The sequence below is a fragment of the Procambarus clarkii genome, chromosome 54, assembly GCF_040958095.1.
Source record: "Procambarus clarkii isolate CNS0578487 chromosome 54, FALCON_Pclarkii_2.0, whole genome shotgun sequence".
NCBI lineage: Eukaryota > Metazoa > Arthropoda > Malacostraca > Decapoda > Cambaridae > Procambarus > Procambarus clarkii.
The window spans coordinates 30,288,449-30,306,007 of NC_091203.1; the positions used below are offsets into that span (position 1 = coordinate 30,288,449).

General features: G+C 45.9%; 1 protein-coding gene across 1 annotated transcript in view; it reads left to right on the forward strand.

The window, feature by feature from the left end:
• Srp72 (signal recognition particle 72) overlaps nt 1–17,559 on the forward strand; it is a 254,241-nt gene that overhangs the window by 102,719 nt on the left and 133,963 nt on the right. The window contains exon 6 of the mRNA XM_045732804.2: nt 397–667. Coding sequence (XP_045588760.1) covers nt 397–667 — 271 coding nt within the window. The remainder of the gene's footprint in view (nt 1–396; nt 668–17,559) is intronic.

Below are 17,559 nucleotides of genomic sequence, written 5' to 3' on the forward strand. Positions count from 1 at the left end.
ATTCGGAAAAAAAAAACTGGTTTATGTACCATATATTTTAAATCTTGGTTTATGAATACTGTACCAGTATAAGGTTCATTTGTAGAACAAATTACTGGGTCACACAAAAGATTTGGGATGGCTCTTTGGCTGGCTGGATAGTTTCATGTAAAGGTTAGACATGTATATACAAGAGACTTTGGTTACGTAAAAATAAGATACGTCCTGCATGTCCCATTAGGCAGTTCCCAATTTTATGTTAGTATTAGGATAATGCAAATTTTATTGTTTCTGAATGTTAAGTATTTACATTTTTACTAGTAAATGTTGTGTATTCTGCAGTTAAGAATGTTGGTTAAAATGGATTGGCTTGATGTGTGTAGTGGAATATATCTTGTCATGTGTGTGTTGTTTCAGAGTCCAACAGGGTCACTGTATGCAGCTGCTGGGACGGGAGCGAGAGGCCCTCGCGGTCTATAATAATGTGCTCAAGTCTAAGCCTGAGGACCCAGCCCTCTTGGCTATCATCAACAACAACTTGGTCTCCATTAATCGAGCAGCCAATGTCTTTGACTCGCGCAAGAGGATGAAGACGGCCATGGCACCGGGTCTCGAGCACAAACTGACCAGCTATCAGCGGTCTACCATTAGCCTCAACCACTGCCTCCTTGCTTACCACACCAATCAGGTAGTGTATAAAGCTTTGAAATATCCATAATGTAGATATCTACTGTTTGCATGAAGGTTATCTTGAGATGATTTCGGGGCTTTTTTAGTGTCCCCGCGGCCCGGTCCTCTACCAGGCCTCCACCCCTAGGAAGCAGCCCGTGACAGCTGACTAACACCCAGGTACCTATTTTACTGCTAGGTAACAGGGGCATAGGGTGAAAGAAACTCTGCCCATTGTTTCTCGCCAGCCCCTGGGATCGAACCCAGGACCACAAGATCACAAGTCCCGCGTGCTGTCCGCTCGGCCGACCAGCTCCCCAGGTAAGGCAAGACTTTGCATTGATATGTGACCTTGATGTGACACTGACATATTTTGTTATCTAGAAACAAGAATGTTCAGTTAGGTTTAAAGTTTAATTGATATTGCATTATAAGCTCTGCTAGGCTAAAGATAGTACCAATGTGCAAGCAAAATCATTTGCCTGATTATGGCAAGTTATTACATGGATGGTGATATTTCATAGAACATTGCCTGGTTATGGTATGAACATTGCTTGGTTATAATATGAACATTGTTTAGTTATGGTATGAACATTGCTTGGCTATGGAAAACTTGGCTTAGGATAACAAACAAAACATGGGCTCGAAACCTGATGTTATTATAAATGGGTACCTGTAAGCATGAGTTATCAGGAAGAACAAATGGAATTTGTAAGTACAATCACCCTAGAAAGTGCAAAATCCTCCTTAGTACGGATAAATGCACCGAAAGCTGTGAATTTTTTCACTCAGAACTTTGCAAGAACTCCTTAGATAGGAAAGAGTGCTTCAGTATGGAATGTCCAGCTATTCATATAAGGGGTACCAGGCGAATAAGACCGACAAACCACCTCAAGGAAAGCTGCCACAACATTATTTACCAGGATGATTTTTTAGCAAGAGGAGGAGGAGAAGAATGGCTAAAAATGTCCAGACTCTACCACCAACTCGGTCAAATGTTGGAGAGGACGCAAACACAGTGGCCTCCAAAAGGATACCTGATCAACCAGGCTGCGACTCATACGTCAGGCTGCGAGCAGCCGCATCCAACAGCCTGGTTGATCAGTCCAGCAACCAGGAGGCCTGGTCGTCGACTGGGCCACGGGGATGCTAAGCCCCGGAAGCACCTCAAGGTAACCTCAAGGTAAGGGCCTTACCAGAGCCTCGGATATTAACACCAAGTAAAGCATCCAGCACTTCCACAAATATAATATAATTTTTATTTTCCAACATTCAGGGTATAAAAACACGCAAATGTAACAAAGTGCAATTCATACATGGCCTCCTACACGAGGCAAATGCAGTGTTTGCAGCCCTAACGGAAACTCACACCAAGGACTAACAGCCACTAGAGCCGGTGGCTGAGCAGACAGAACACTGGACGCGTGATCCTGTGGTCCCGGGTTTGATCCCGGGTGCCGGCGAGAAACAATGGGCAGAGTTTCTTTCATCCTGAAGCCCCTGTTACCTAGCAGTAAATAGGTACCTGGGAGTTAGTCAGCTGTCACGGGCTGCTTCCTGGGGGTGGAGGCCTGATCGAGGACTGGGCCGTGAGGACACTAAGCCCCGAAATTATCTCTAGATAACTCAAGATAAAGATGATGGTGAAATATGGATTTCGGAATACAATCTTTTCAGATGTGATAGGAAACACCGGCTACAGGGTGGGGTCAGCATCTACATCAAAGACACGTGTCACTCATCTGTACTGAGCTGCTAAACACCACAAATGATAAGGTGGAAGTGCTGATAATCAAAATAGAGAACATAAGTGTAGTTAAATGCACAAATCCACAAGGGCCGTGACGAGGATTCGAACCTGCGTGTTTTGATGCATCACGTTATTGTGATCTCTGTGTGTGATAAGTGTAGTTATTCTCCTTGTAGATAAGTCACCGGAGGCAAATCATCAGCAGTTTAAAGACCAACTAATGAAAATAGAACACTGCTTGGAAAACCTCACAAATCCAGCCACGAACATCATTCTGCTTGGAGACTTCAATCTATGGCACCTAAAATGGAAGAAACTAGTTAATACAGTTACAGTATATAAAAAAATACCAGGAAGTAGCCTAAATGAACAGGCACATGCAAAGACCTGCTACGGATGTGCAACAGGTTTGCCTTAAACTAGCAAATAGTAGAACCAACTGGGAAGGAGAACGCGCTGGACCTCATTTTCACCAATAATGATGAATTGATCAGGAACATAATGATTACAAATACCTGTTACTCAGATCACAACTGAGTTGAAATTCTGACAAGCATGGATAATAAATCTTCAAAACCAGTCCTGATTCCCGGTGGAGGATATTTCAGCAAATTCAACTTAAATAATAAACAGATAAACTGGGAGCAAATAAATCAAGACGTCACAGAAATAAGCTGGGAAGAACAACTAGAAAATGCAAACCTGAGCCAGTCCCTGTAAAAAATAAGTTCAGTAGCACTAGAAATATGCTCAAACCGCATACCCCTAAGAAAAAAAAGAGGAAGAGATGCAAATTGGAACGAGAATGTTGTTCCTTCTATAGGCGAAGAAAACGAATCGCGGAACAACTTAAGTAGCACCCTATATCAAGAACGGCGAAGAAGCTAGGTAGAGAAATAGAAACAATTGAACTAAAGCTACAAGAATCATACAAAACCCAGGAGAGGCAAAGAGAGCAAAAGGCCATCAGTAAAATAGAGAGGAACCCAAAATACTTTTCATATACTAAAATATATGTGTACTAAGAATGTATAGTAAGAACTGACATACTAAAAACAGCAGAGATAGCACCACTCTATAAAAGAGGAAATAAGGCAGAGGCAAAAAATTAGACTGATAGCACTGACATCGTACATCATAAAATCTTTGTGAGAGTGCTAAAAAGTAAGATCACAAAATACATAGAATCACAGCATCTCCATAACCCCGGACAACATGGTTTCAGAACAGGGCGCTCTTGCCTGTCACAGTTGCTGGACCACTATTACATGGCATTAGATGCCATGGAAGACAAACAAAACGCTGATGTAATTTACACAGATTTCGCAAAAGCCTTTGTCAAATGTGACCATATTGTTATTGCACATAAAATGCGTTCAAAAGGAATTACCGGAAAAATAGGCAGATGGATCTACAATTTCCTGACTAACAGAACCCAATGTATAATAGTCAACAAAATAAAATCTGGACCATCAACTGTGAAGAGCTCAATTCCCCAGGGTACTGTGCTTGCTCTCCAGTACTTTTTCTCATCCTCATATCAGACATAGACAAGGACACAATCTGTAGTACTGTATCATCCTTTGCAGATGACACTAGTATTTTCATGAGAGTAGACAATATAGAAGATAGACAATATAGAGGACACGGCACACCTCCAATCAGATGTAAATCGGGTCTTTCTATGGGCTACAGAAAATAATATGGTGTTTAACGAAGATAAGTTCCAGCTTATGCACTACGGAAAAAATTAAAATATAAAAACGGAAACCACGTACAAAACTCAGTTAAATCATAACATAGAACGAAAACGGTAATGTATAGGATTTGGGTGTACTCATGTCGGAAGACCTTACCTTCAAAGAACACAATAAAGTAGCCATCACAACTGCAAGAAAAATTACAGGTTGGATAACAAGAACCTTTCACACTAGAGATGCTATATCGACAATGATACTTTTCAAGACGCTAGTGCTCTGTAGAGTAGAGTACTGCTGCACAATGACAGCCCCTTTCAAAGCTGGAGAAATTGCTGACCTGGATTGCATGCAGAGATCCTTTACTGCTAGAATCCACTCGGTAAAACATTTAAACTACTGGGACCGACTAAAGAGCCTAAATCTGTATTCTCTTGAGTGCAGGCGGGGGGAGATACATAATAATTTATACATGGAAAATACAGTGGAACCTCTATTAACGAGTTTAATCCGTTCTGGCACCGAGCTCGTTACCTGGAAAACTCGTCTTTGGAAACAAATTTCCCCATTTAAAATAAAGGAAATAAATTTAATCCGTTCCACTCCCAAAAACATCCATACTTGTATGACTTTTTTTTATGTAAATATAATATTGCACATGTAAATATAAATGTTTTGTTGTAGTGTTTTAATATTTACTTTACCTTATGAAGAGTAGTTGCTGGCTTGAGGGAGACGATGGGGAGGTGGGAAGGATGAGAGGGGTTATGGTGTGGAAGGAGAATCCACCTCTTGAGTCAGGCGGACTCTCTCTTCTTGGGAATTTCACCCAAATTTCATTTCAAATGTTACACAAGGATGCGTTAGACCAGCACCAGATAAAAAACTACGTTGATTACACTCGTTGTGTCAACAATATAATAGTCTTACCACGAAGATACAATACAATGCTGTTTTCTCAAATAGGCAATGTGATTATTAAAGAAAACGGAAATTTCATGGCAAACATGTATACAATCCCCAAGTCGATCGGATAAGAATTGGATTTTATAGAAATATTTGCTCATATGACGCTTGAGCGCGGTGTTTGGGTGCATTCAAGAGAAAAAAGTGTGTTACGTTCAAGCGACATATACCTGTGAAAGTGATAACACTTTCATAAAGTGTTATCACAAAGTGATAAATTAATTAAACATTTTCACACACTGGGTTGTCACTGCTTTATCAGGGCAGCTTTTCCAAGAATGCGTTCACCTTTTCAAACATTCCAAACACTTCCCTGATCTCGGTGGAAGAGGCAGCATCCTCCCTTACCTCCTCATTCCCTTACTAATGGTGTAAATTGTTGATGAGGACCTGCCATACTTCCTTGTGAGATCAATCACACAGACACCACACTCATGCTTTGCTATAATTTCCTTCTTTAAATCCACAGTAATTGTCTCTTTCTTCCTCTTGACAACAATATCTTTAGCAAGCAGCTTCTTTGGAGACATCATGTGTTACAAATTGTAGTCGCAAAACCACTAAAAACCCAAAGAAAAGCTCAAATAAATCCATAGGGATGCTTGTCGTGTGAGATACAACAACACTGGCGTCGGAGGCGTCCGAGAATTTGCGAGAACCCGCGAGACGCTAGGAAGCGCCATGTGGTTTCACTCGTTAATAGAGGCGAGCTCGTCAATAGAGACAAATTTGCTGCGAGTGGCTTGCTCGTTACTGGAAAAACTCGTTAATAGAGGTTCCACTGTATTAGAGGGGCTGGTCCCAAACCTGCACACAGAAATAACATCACATGAGACCAGGAGGCATGGCAGGATGTGCAGAATACCCCTGTTGAAGGGCAGAGGTGCAACAGTTACTCTGAGAGAGAACTCTATCAACATCAGTGGCCAGAGGCTGTTCAACACGCTTCCACTACACATAAGGGGCATAACTGGTCGACCCCTCAGTATTCAAGAGAGAACTGGATAAGCACCTCCAAAGAATACCTGATCAACCAGGCTGTGATTCATACGTTAGGCTGCGAGCAGCCTCTTCAAACAGCCTAGTTGACCAGTCCAGCAAAGAGGAGGCCTGGTTGACGACCGGGCCGCGGGGACAACTTCAAGGTAAGGCTTTGTCTAGCCTGGTCTCAGGCTGGGCTTGGAGAGTAGAATAACTCCGAGAACCCCATCAAGCAGGTATGTCAGGAATATTGCTTGATTATGGCAAAAACATTACTTAGTTATGGCAAGAACATTACTTGGTTATGGCTAGAACATTGCTTGGTTATGGCAAGAACATTGCTTGGTTATGGGAAGTTATTGCCTGGATGGTGACACATTTCGGAACATTACTTGCTTATGCCAAGCTATTGCCTGGATGGTGACACATCTCAGAACATTGCTAGGATATGGCAAGCTATACGTACTCACCTAATTGTGCTTGCGGGGGTTGAGCTTTGGCTCTTTGCGGGGGTTGAGCTTTGGCTCTTTGGTATATACACAGGTATACGTGTTGTATACCTGTTGATGATTCCAAGTATCAATGTCCCAGTGGTTTCTGTCTCTAACCAGGCCTCTTGGTTAGTGATCTGGTCACCCAAGCTATTTAACATGTCTGCTCACAGCCTGACATATGAGTCACAGCCTGGTTGATCAGGTATCCTTTGAAATGTCAAGTTTTGAACACTGCGTGAGGTCAGTTATGCCCCGTATGAGTAGAAGGAGAGTAATGAAAAGTCTTGGCCCTTTGATGTTGAACGAGTTCTCTCTCAGCATGCCTATTGCACCTCCGCTTTCCAATGGGGTTATTTTGCACATCCTGCCATACTTTTTTGGTCTCTTGTGTTATTTGTGTGTGCAAATTTGGAACAAGTCTTTGTATTTAAGTGTAAATTATCAGGTACATCTTCCACCTGTGCTCTAGGGAATATAGATTTAAAATTTGTAGGTGGTCCCAATAATTTAAATGTTTTACGAAGTGGATTCTAGCAGTAAAACTTACTCTCCAGGTCAGCGGTAAAAGATCTTTCACACATTCCAGGTCAGCAGTAAAAGATCTTTCACACATTCCAGGTCAGCAGTAAAAGATCTTTCACACATTCCAGGTCAGCAGTAAAAGATCTTTCACACATTCCAGGTCAGCGGTAAAAGATCTTTCACACATTCCAGGTCAGCAGTAAAAGATCTTTCACACATTCCAGGTCAGCAGTAAAAGATCTTTACACACACACCAGGTCGCAGTAAAAGATCTTTACACACACACCAGGTCGCAGTAAAAGATGAAAAATATGACCACCCAAGAAACCTTAAAAATATCCAAAATACAGGAATATGTTTTTCTGGTAATTACAGATATTTGCACCTGAAACTGTAGACCTTTGCAGCCAGATGTAAAAATTTGCTAAGCAAGAAGGAATGTTCTAACAAAGACCCAGCTTTTTGTATCAAAGGAACCAAGCATATCAAATCAAAAGACTGTCATTATGAATACAGAAACACCCATACAATAGGAAGATTTTTTAGTGAAAGATAAAAAGAATGGGAAAGAAATATCCAGCAAAACAAACAGTCCACTTTATAACTGGCTTCTTGAATGAGGCAAATGCAATGTTTGCAGCTTTAGCTGAAATTCGCTAAAGACTGTTATGACAGTGAAATATAGAAACTGGAGTACAATCTTTTCAGATGTGACAGGAAACACAGGATGGGGTCAGCCTGTACATTAGATACACACATCTGCACTTAACTGCTAATCACCACAAATTATATGGGGGAAGTGCTGATAATCAAAATAGAAATTCTAAATGTGATTTTTTTGTGTACAAATCACAAGATGCAAATCCTCAGCAGTTTAAGAGACCAACTTATGACAAAATAGAATACTGCTTAGAAAACCACAAACAATGTCCCAAAACATCATCTTGCTTGGTGACTTCAACTCAAGGCATCTAAAATGGAAAAAAATGTGGCAAATGTAGAGAATCCCAGGAAGCCGTTTGAACAAACAGCTCACACAAAATGACCTCTTGCAGATGTATGACAGATTTGCTTTAAACCAGCAAATAGTAGAAATGACTAGAAAAGAAAATACCCTAGACCTTACTTATACAAACAGTTATGAACCGATTAGGGACATAATAATTACAAATACATGTAACTCGGATCACAGCCTAATCGAAGTTTAGACAAGCAGGGGCAATAGACCTGTGCAGCCAGTCTCAAATCCAAAAGGAGGAGGAGAAGAACTCGGCAAATTAAATTTTAATAACAAAGTGATTAATTAACTTAGAATGAATGAACTAAAACCTTGCAGAAATATGCTGGGAAGAACAGCTTGATGATATAAACTTGAACCAGTGCTTCAAGAAAATAGGCACAGTAGCAGAAATATGTGGAAGGCACATACCACTAAGAAAAAAGAGAGAAAAAGATACAAACTGGAACGAGAACGGTGTTACCTCTATAGGCGAACAAAACAAATGGCACAACACTTCAAACACTTTACTCTATCTCAACAACGACAAGGAAGACTATGTAGAGAAATGGAACAAAAAACTACATCTACCAATGGGCCCTTGAGCAAGGGTGGTGATGACAGCATAGCAATGATTGAGATACTGAGGCTTCATTAAGATTGTTTTTAGTGTACCCCTGAACACAATGAAGATCAATGACGGAAACAAATTCTTTATGAATATGATAGATTCATAACCGTTATCGAACCATATTTTGGTTGCTGAAGTAGAGGGAATACAGAGAATATATATACAACATACATAGACACAATAAAGCACCTAAATTATTGGGATCATCTCAAAGCTGTCCAAATGTACTCCCTAGAAATGAGATGAGAGATATCAAATGATACACACAAGGAAAATACTGGAGGGCCAGGTCCCAAATCTGCACAATAAAATAACAACATACTAGAGTGAACGTAATGGAAGAAAATGCCGTATAGAACCAGTGAGGAGCAGGAGTGCCGTAAGCATAATCAAAGAACACAGTATGAACATCAGAGGTCCACGATTGTTCAACATATTGTACTCCCAGCGAGTATAAGAAATTTTGTCGGAACAAATGTGGACACCTGCAAGAGAAAACTAGATAGTTTTCTTCAAGAAATGCCGGACCAACCGGGCTGTGGTGGACATATGTGCCACCGGGCCACTCCAAGCAATTGAAACAGGTCTTTCAATTGGCCACAGATAATATGTTTATTGAAGATAAGTTTCAGCTCCTGTGCTATAGAAAAAAACGAAAATGTGAAGAAAAAAAAAGACATAAAATGCAGTCAAATCATACTATATAGAATGAAAGAGCAATGTAAAGAATTCAGGAGTAATCATGTTGGAAGAACTTACCTTTAACCCCTCAACTGCTTGGCTACCAAATATGACAACCACCCAGTGTGCAGGAAATAAATTATCTAGAAAAAATTCTTTGTTTTTCTGAAAGTGTCGAAAACCCTTCCCTGAGTATTGATATGTTAACAAAAATTTGAAATTGTACTTACTTTTGCAACTATGGGGTCTGTAAGTTCGCGCGTGACGTCATCAATCCCTGGTTGCCCGTGGAGTATGTCCCCGGGGCCACTAGCACGCCCGGTTATAGATGTGCGAGTTCCCACGAATATATTTTTGTTAATTTTTTGCGCACAGTTCCAAATACATTTTATTTGTTTTTTCGTGCCAAGCCTATGTATAATGAACACGTACACTATATTATGGCAGTAGAACATCCGTACTGTCCGAAGACACTGTTACGTGCATGATACATGTGTACACATAAGTTGCACATATTTCCCATGCACCATGCTAATTTGTTATATACAATCTATTTACACACTGTACACTATCACACACTATATACATTCACCATCAACACACAGAACTCCGCGAGTGTCAGCTGCCACACCAGCCAGTCTCCCTCACTCCTCCAACATATTACTCGCCAACAATGCTCCTCCCACCATACTGTTATTGTTTTTATTACACTATTTACACATGCTATGTATTCCAATCTACATGTTTTATTCACCAGAACTATGCAAGTAAGCCAGTATTGTGTCCAAACATTACAGTGGCCACCATACACTGCACGAGAAATCACACAGCAGCCAGCAGACGACGCTACGATCACGTCACCTGCCTCACCAAAATAGCTCCTCCCAACATACTCCTGTTGCTGATATTACACTATATACACACATTGTATATACCCATGTTCAATTGTGTTCACCATAGCAAACCACTGAGCTAGTATGATGAGCAAAACAAGAGTGGCTGCCACACACACAGTGAGGCTACCTCGATTCTCTCCCTCGCTCCCTCACAATAATTCCTCCTCCCACAATACTATGCACATATGTACATGGGTATATATATTCACACATTGTATATACCCATGTACATATGTATTCACCATAGCAAACCACTAAGCTGATATGATGAGCAAAACAAGAGTGGCTGCCACACACACAGTGAGGCTACCTTGATTCTCTCCCTCGCTCCCTCACCACAATTCCTCCTCCCACAATACTACGCACAATGGTAATTATCACCACAATCCTGCTGTTATCACAATACTGGTCACTATATCCTGTAAATGAATAATTGACTAAGTTTATTTTGTAAAGGAACCTAGGAAGTCGTTTGAAGAACCCTAGATGGACGAAATAATGCTGTAGTGTTGTAGCTAGCACTGTAAACATCGTGAGCAGCATTGAATCATTGATATTTGAACATTGTACACAGTCTTATCACACTCAGGCTCTTCTGTAATACTATCATAGCTAAATAATACAAGTTCTATATATATTTTGACATTATTAGGCGATGCTGTGGTCACAAGCTGAACAGCAGTGCTCTAAGCTCATGCTGTGTGGAAGCTGATGTGAACCCCATGTAGCCACGAGAGTTTTGAATGAAACGCTAAAAATAAAAATACCCGGAGGCATGTTGTGCATCCCAGATGTGGGCCTGCAGGCACGTTGCACAGTTTAAAGGTTAATGAACACAATAAAGTAGCTGTCATGACTGCAAGAAAAATGACATTTTAGATAACAAGAACCTTTTAAACATAGAATGTCATACCAGTGATGATTCTTATCAAAACACTAGTGCTCTCTAAGGTAGAATATTGTTGCACGTTAACAGCCCCATTGAAATCCGGAGAAATTGCTTTTCCAAATAGTGTGCTACTAGAATAATCCTTTACTATTAGAATCCACTCTATAGAAATCCAAATTACTGTATTATGACTGATTAAAAGTTCTAAATCTGCACTCTCTAGAGCACAGGTGAGAAAGGTACATAATAATTTACACCTGGAAAATATTAGAAGGACTTAATCTGAATTTGCACATGGAGCTAGCATCACGGCGCCTGGGGGCGCCGGTGGCTGTGTGGATAGGACAGACACGTAATCATGCGGCCCGGGTTCGATTCCCGGCACCGGCGAGAAAACAAAAATGGGCAGAGTTTCTCTCACCCTGTTACCTACCAGTAAATAGGTACCTGGGAGTTAGACAGCTGTTATAGGCTGCTTCCTGGGTGTGTGTGTGTGTGTGAGGGGGGGGGGGGATAAGTACAGTAGTTAGTAACAGCTGATTGACAGTTCTACCTTGAGGTTATCTTGAGATAATTTTGGAGCTTTAGTGTCCCCACGGCTCGATTCTCGACCAGGCCTCCACCTCCAGGAAGCAGCCCGTGACAGCTGACTAACACCCAGGTACCTATTTTACTGCTAGGTAACAGGGGGGCATAGGGTGAAAGAAACTCTGCCCATTGTTTCTCGCCGGTGCCTGGGATCGAGCCCAGGAGCACAGGATCACAAGTCCAGTGTGCTGTCCGCTCGGCCGACCGGCTCCCCCGGCAGTTGAGAGAAGGGCCAAAAGAGCAGAGCTCAACACTCACAAGCACAACTTGGTGAATACATGAGACCAGTAGGCATGGCAGAATATGCAAAATAGCCAATTGAAAAACAGAGGTACAATAGTTATGCTAAGGGAGAACTCTAACACCATCTAAGGCCCATGACTTTTCAACATTCACTATCCACACATTAACAGCATAACTGGGCGGCCTCTCACAATGTTCAAAAGAGAACTCAATAAACACCTACAAAGGGAACCTAATCAACCAAGCTTTGCTTCATACATCAGACTGCAAGCAGCAGCATCCAACAGCCACATTGACTAGACCACCAACCAAAAGACCTGGAGCCAGATTCACGAAGCAGTTACGCAAGTACTTACGAATGTGTACATCTTTCCTCAACCTTTGACGACTTCGGTTACATTTATTAACCCTTAACATGCTAGGGGTATAATATCCTTTCTTCCCCACAGGCGCATGTAATTTTGAAAAAAAAAATTATTTTTTCTTCCTAACCTGTTAATTTGTGTTCACTGATCACGGGAAAAATAATAAAAAAATCGTAAGTGGCATATATTGCCCGCTATAGGGCGGGAAAGTCTGGCAAATTATAGGCGCTGACTCAGCGTGCGTCCCAGGCGGTCTCTTGCTCGCTAGCTCTCAGGCCGGAGTTGCCACAAAGAGATAATTACCTAATTATTTCAATGTCTCTGATTGATTTTTCATAGTTTTCTGGGGGGAGCCCCGTCGGCTCCCCGGAGCTTTACCGGCTGATATGCTAATGTCAGACTTTGGCATCAGTCATGTGTATGGAGTTCTAGGGTCTACCGGGGACCACGGCCAGAACCTGGCCCCCTCAGAGAGGCAAGGGGAGCAATGGCCTATAGAAACCCCCGTGTGGTTGGACGCATTCTATGTCTGCCATCGACCGGGTCAAGCATCCAGAAAGGTAAGCATTCCAAAACAAACCCCTATTCTGGTGAAAATTGCTACCTAAAGCCGAACTAGTGGATAGAACTCTTCAACAGAAAACAAGGAAACTAGTATGACGTCATACGTCACCGCGCCGCTGTCTGGGCAGCTCCCCCCTCCCCGGGAGGGGGAAGGGGGAGCCCCAGACCTCCCACGCCGGCTATCCACCCATCAGTTCTTCGGCTGATGCTATAGGCAACGGTTATGTGCTCCGGATCCAGTGGTTGTTTCAGCACTGTACCTAGAGTGTGGTGTCTGTTTTCTAGGGGGTGCGTGAGCCGGGAGTGATTCTCCAGTACTCGGGCTGCATGCGCCTAGGGTTCCCTTCCCTAGGTGCCCTGTAAGTACTGCCCTTGGGGCCACCTTCCACAAGTTCCTTGGGTCCTGCCCCTGCTTGGCTGTTTACTGCTTGGTTTTCGGCCGCTCTTTGTGTGCTCGGGTGTTCTGTCTCCCTTGTTCGCCTTAGAGTAAGGGGCAGTTTTTGCACTGGTGGGGCGCAGGGTACTGTGCAGCTTGTCTTTACCAATCATAGCGGCCGGCTTGGGTACGCTGTCCTCTTGCGGGGTTTTCTTTTTCTTTTTGTTTATCTACCTGGGGGGGGGGGGTCTGCCTTCGTTCTTGCCCCTTGTGTCCCTTGTGTTCTGAGTATTTTCTGGTGGTACCCCCTGCTAGGTCCCCGTGAGTGTACACGTCCCGGGGGTTCAGCTCTTAGAAAGTTGTTTGGTAGCTTTGGGTGCCGGTTAGCAGTACCCTGCCTGGGATTACCTGAGCGCGAGTCCTCTTATAGTAAACGCTCGGGACCCTGGGAAACCCCTGGGGGCGCGCGGGTCCGATGGATGTGACCCCAGAGTCATCCCCTCGCTTCCAGCGAGTTTGAGGGTTGCTCTCACCCTTTGTCTCTGGGTGACTCTCTGTTTTGCCTCCGTCTGCTGCCTGTGGGGTCGGTGACACCTTCGACCCGGAGTCCTGCGAGTTTGGTTGCTCGTTGTGGCTCGGTTACCCAGTTGTGCTAACAAAGCAGGTGCGGGCAGCAGGGGCGTTGCACTTGAGCCTTGGTGGTGGCGACGTTCTCGTGGTTTCCTCCCCGGGAGCCCCTGGGCTACCCCGTTGTAGTTCGTTTTGGGACTTGGGGGTGTTGGTTGCTTCGGTTCCATCCACGCCCCCTTGTCTTTCCCCTGGATCACCCTTCCTGCCTGCATCCGGTTCCTTACCGTCTGTAGGTTCGGGGCGGGGTTTTTGATGGTGTTGAGACTCGGGCAGTCGGGGAATTCCCCTTCCGGGGTAGTGACGGGGGCATTTGAGCCTGTTCCTCCAGCCGAGTTGTATGAGTCTGCCAGTGGGCTCCCTTCCTTAGTGTTTTCACGGCTGCCCCGGTTTTCTGATACGGCCGGGGCTTTGGGGGAACGGCTCGGCCCCGGGGCCTGTCGTGTAGGTTCCCGGGGCTGGGAAGGGGCTGACTTGGGGGGCCTTGGCCCCGTTGGACCCCGTGGGGGTTTTTTATCCCCCTGTAGGCGGGGCTTGTGGTTACGCGGAGTGGAGTCTTTCCTCCCCACTCGCCGTACGTGCTGTTGGGCGTCGGCCTCTCCCCGGGCTCGGTTCCTTGGCCTTTGAGTCGGTTGGTTCCGTCCTGTGGGTGGATGTTTCCTCCCACCCCTTTTTGGGACGGTGTTTTCGTCATGTTTCCCCGTTCGATGGGGTTCTGCGTGACTTCTGATCTCGGGTGCGCCTGCGCCTTCGTGTGCCTTCGGGACTATTGTTGGCTTCTGTGTTCTCGAAGGTACGGGAAGGTTTTTTCGCTACTTCCCGCATTATTGGAACGTCTGTCGACTCCTCGTCCTTGTCGCCCTGTTGGGCTACTTGTCGCCCGGTTGGGCTACTTTTTGGGCTCTTTGCTTCTTTGGCCGGTTTTATTGTTCCTGCTTCCTCTTTTGGCTACTTTTCTCGTGCAGTAGTCCTGGCTGGTGCCTTCCCGCAGAGAGGGTGTGCGGTTCGGCCAGCGTGTTATGCGCATGCACCGTGGAGTTTGTTTTGGTCTGGGCGGTGTTTCAGTGCTGGTGTTTTGCGCCCTTTTTGCTACAGTGCTTTGCCTCTCGTTCTTCTCCCTGGCTGCGGTATGTGCCCCTTCGCGCCGGGGGTGTCCTGGTTCCCAGTTGTGGGGAGGACACCGCGGTTTTCCCTGTGTCATGGGTGTGGACCGCCTCCTTCGCCTCTCCCTGCTCTCCTGCGGGTCCGGCAGGGTCTGGCTCAGGCGTCTTCACCTGGCGGTGCTCCCAGGTTCTTCTGGGCACGGTTGAGTCGTGTCAAGTTCGTGCCACCGTTTGCCAGGTGAGTTTCTGCGGTCTGGCGTCTTTTGGCCGGGCGCTGGATGCGGAGTTGTTTATATACCTGTCTTTGTTTAGGTGTATTTTTGTACGACTGAGACCGTTCGCACACCAGTGACTGTCCCTTTTTCAACCCTTCCTGTCCCCCTCATGTGCATGTCCAACCCATGCTGGAGTCATTCAGGGGACCCTCCTTTTTTAATGTTGTGAGGTGTGGGGGTTGTAGGGTTGGTTCTGTATTCACCTGGTTAGGCTCCTGGCTGTGCTTGCAGGATTTGAGCTCTGGCTCTTGGGTCCCGCCTATCTGGTAGAACTTGCGGGATAGTACCAGTGGAGTGCAGTGGTGCTATTGGCACATTTGGGGAACACTGTATTACCATCAGAGGTCTGTGCTTGTTACACGACCTACTTGCGAGCATAAGCCTTCTTGCTGGTTCGTCCGTGGACTTCCAGGGCACACTAGCCTGTTTTCGTATGGCAGTTCCGGCCCGTCCTGGTTGTGGGGGTATGTGGGCCGGTGGACTGCTCCTAGCAGCTTCCTCGTGGGCCACCCTGTGGCCGGTCTAGCCTGGCCTTGGGCCGGGCTTCAGGTGTAAAAGAGCTCCCAGTACCTCTTCCAGCAGGTATCGAGCGGGGTTTCTCCGCCGTCGGTCGCCTGGTGCAGGTTTCTGGGCCTGCGGGGTTTTGTCGTGTCTCCGTTGGCCCTGTCTGGGGTCTGCCTGCTCCGTTCTCTGCCTTTGCAGAAGGGAGTTGTTATTTACATGTTGCATGTTCCAGTGGTGCCTGTTGCTGCTGCTGCACGTGTGCATTGGTACCGTGTTTCACAGTGGCGTGTCCTTATTCTTGTGTCCGGTTGTGGAGTGGCACTTTGCTGCCGTTTTGTGCCTGGGGATTGCATGGGGGTTTTTCTGTCCCTGCCTGATTGTCCACCCCTGGTTGTTCTTCTGGGGTTTTTGTGCTTCTGCTCTTTCTTCCTGCCTCCTCTGCAGCAGGGATGTTCTGCGTGTGTTCTTAGGCGTTTGTCAGCCTGTGTCTTGTGATGTGCTTCTTTATCTCGGTCTATTGCAGTTGTTCGTACCCCTTGGTTCGGGTACTGTTCTGGCAACGACCCTTCCGCCTTCTTTGGTTTTATAGCTTGCCCTGCCGGTTGTTTTTTTTGGGGTCTTGCGATGTCTCGCGTTGGACCCGTCGTTTCTGAACTCCTGGCGGGCTTGCATGCTTTGGGGAGTTTTTCTGTTCGGCAGACGTTCCGTCTCCTTATGCCGCCAGGGTTTCGGTGGTCGCGCCCGAGATCTTCCCGCGGCTCCGCCTTTTCCTGGGCTCGGAGGGGCCTTGTTGGGGCTGCTTATGTTCTGCCTCGCGGTCTTGCCTCCGGTTGGTGGTCGGGTGGCTTCGTGGTAGGTGTCCCACCTGCGTGCTTCTCTTGGCGGCAGTATGGGGTATTTTGGGGGTCCTTCCTTTTCCTCCTGTCCCTTCTTAGGTGGCTGCAGTTGTTAGCGTCAGCTTGGTTTTTCTGGTGGGGGTTGGGGGCCGTCGTCTTGCCACATACTGTCGCCTCTTTTCGTGTGGCGCTGGCGGAGCCGCTTCAGCTTGCTTTCGGTCTTGGTGTTGCTTCTGCACCGTTAGTCAGCTGTCTCGTGCATCTTTTCACCTCCAGCCTGTTCGTGCGCCGCTTGCACCATCCTGGTCTCTGATCAGCGTGCTCTTTCTTCTCCTTGGTTGCCACATACTGTCGCGACAGTTGCAGATCCAGTCTAGGGGCCCTGGGAACCCCCCGGGGGCTCTCGGGTCCGATAGTGGAGACCCTTGCGTCCCCTCTCGCTTTGTGCGAGTTGAGGGTTGCTCTGTCCCTTTGTCTCAGGGTGACTCTCCTTGTTTTTGCCTCCGTCATGCTGCCTGTTGGGTCGGTGACACATTCGACCCTTGAGTCCTGTGAGCTTTGTTGCTTGTTCGTGACTCCATTCACCCAGTCTGCTGATGAATTCCCGTGGGTGCAGGCAGCTCGCGTGTTGCAGGGTAGGATGTTGCAACGTGCTCTGGTTTGTCGCTTCCCCGGACGCCCCGATGCTGCCCCGCTTGCGTAGGGACCCAGACTTGGGTGGTTTTGGTCGCTTCGGCCTTGGTTCCTTCCACGCCCCCCTTGTTTTCCCCCCCTCCTGCTTCCGACCCCTACGCATCTGCAGGCTTTGGGGTCGGGGCGGGGTTAGAGGTTCTGAGACGTGGGCAGTTTCGGGGGTTGCCCCGTCCGGGGTAGCTGCGGAGGCATTCGAGTCTGTTCCTCCGGCCGATGCTCTTGGGTTTTGACCA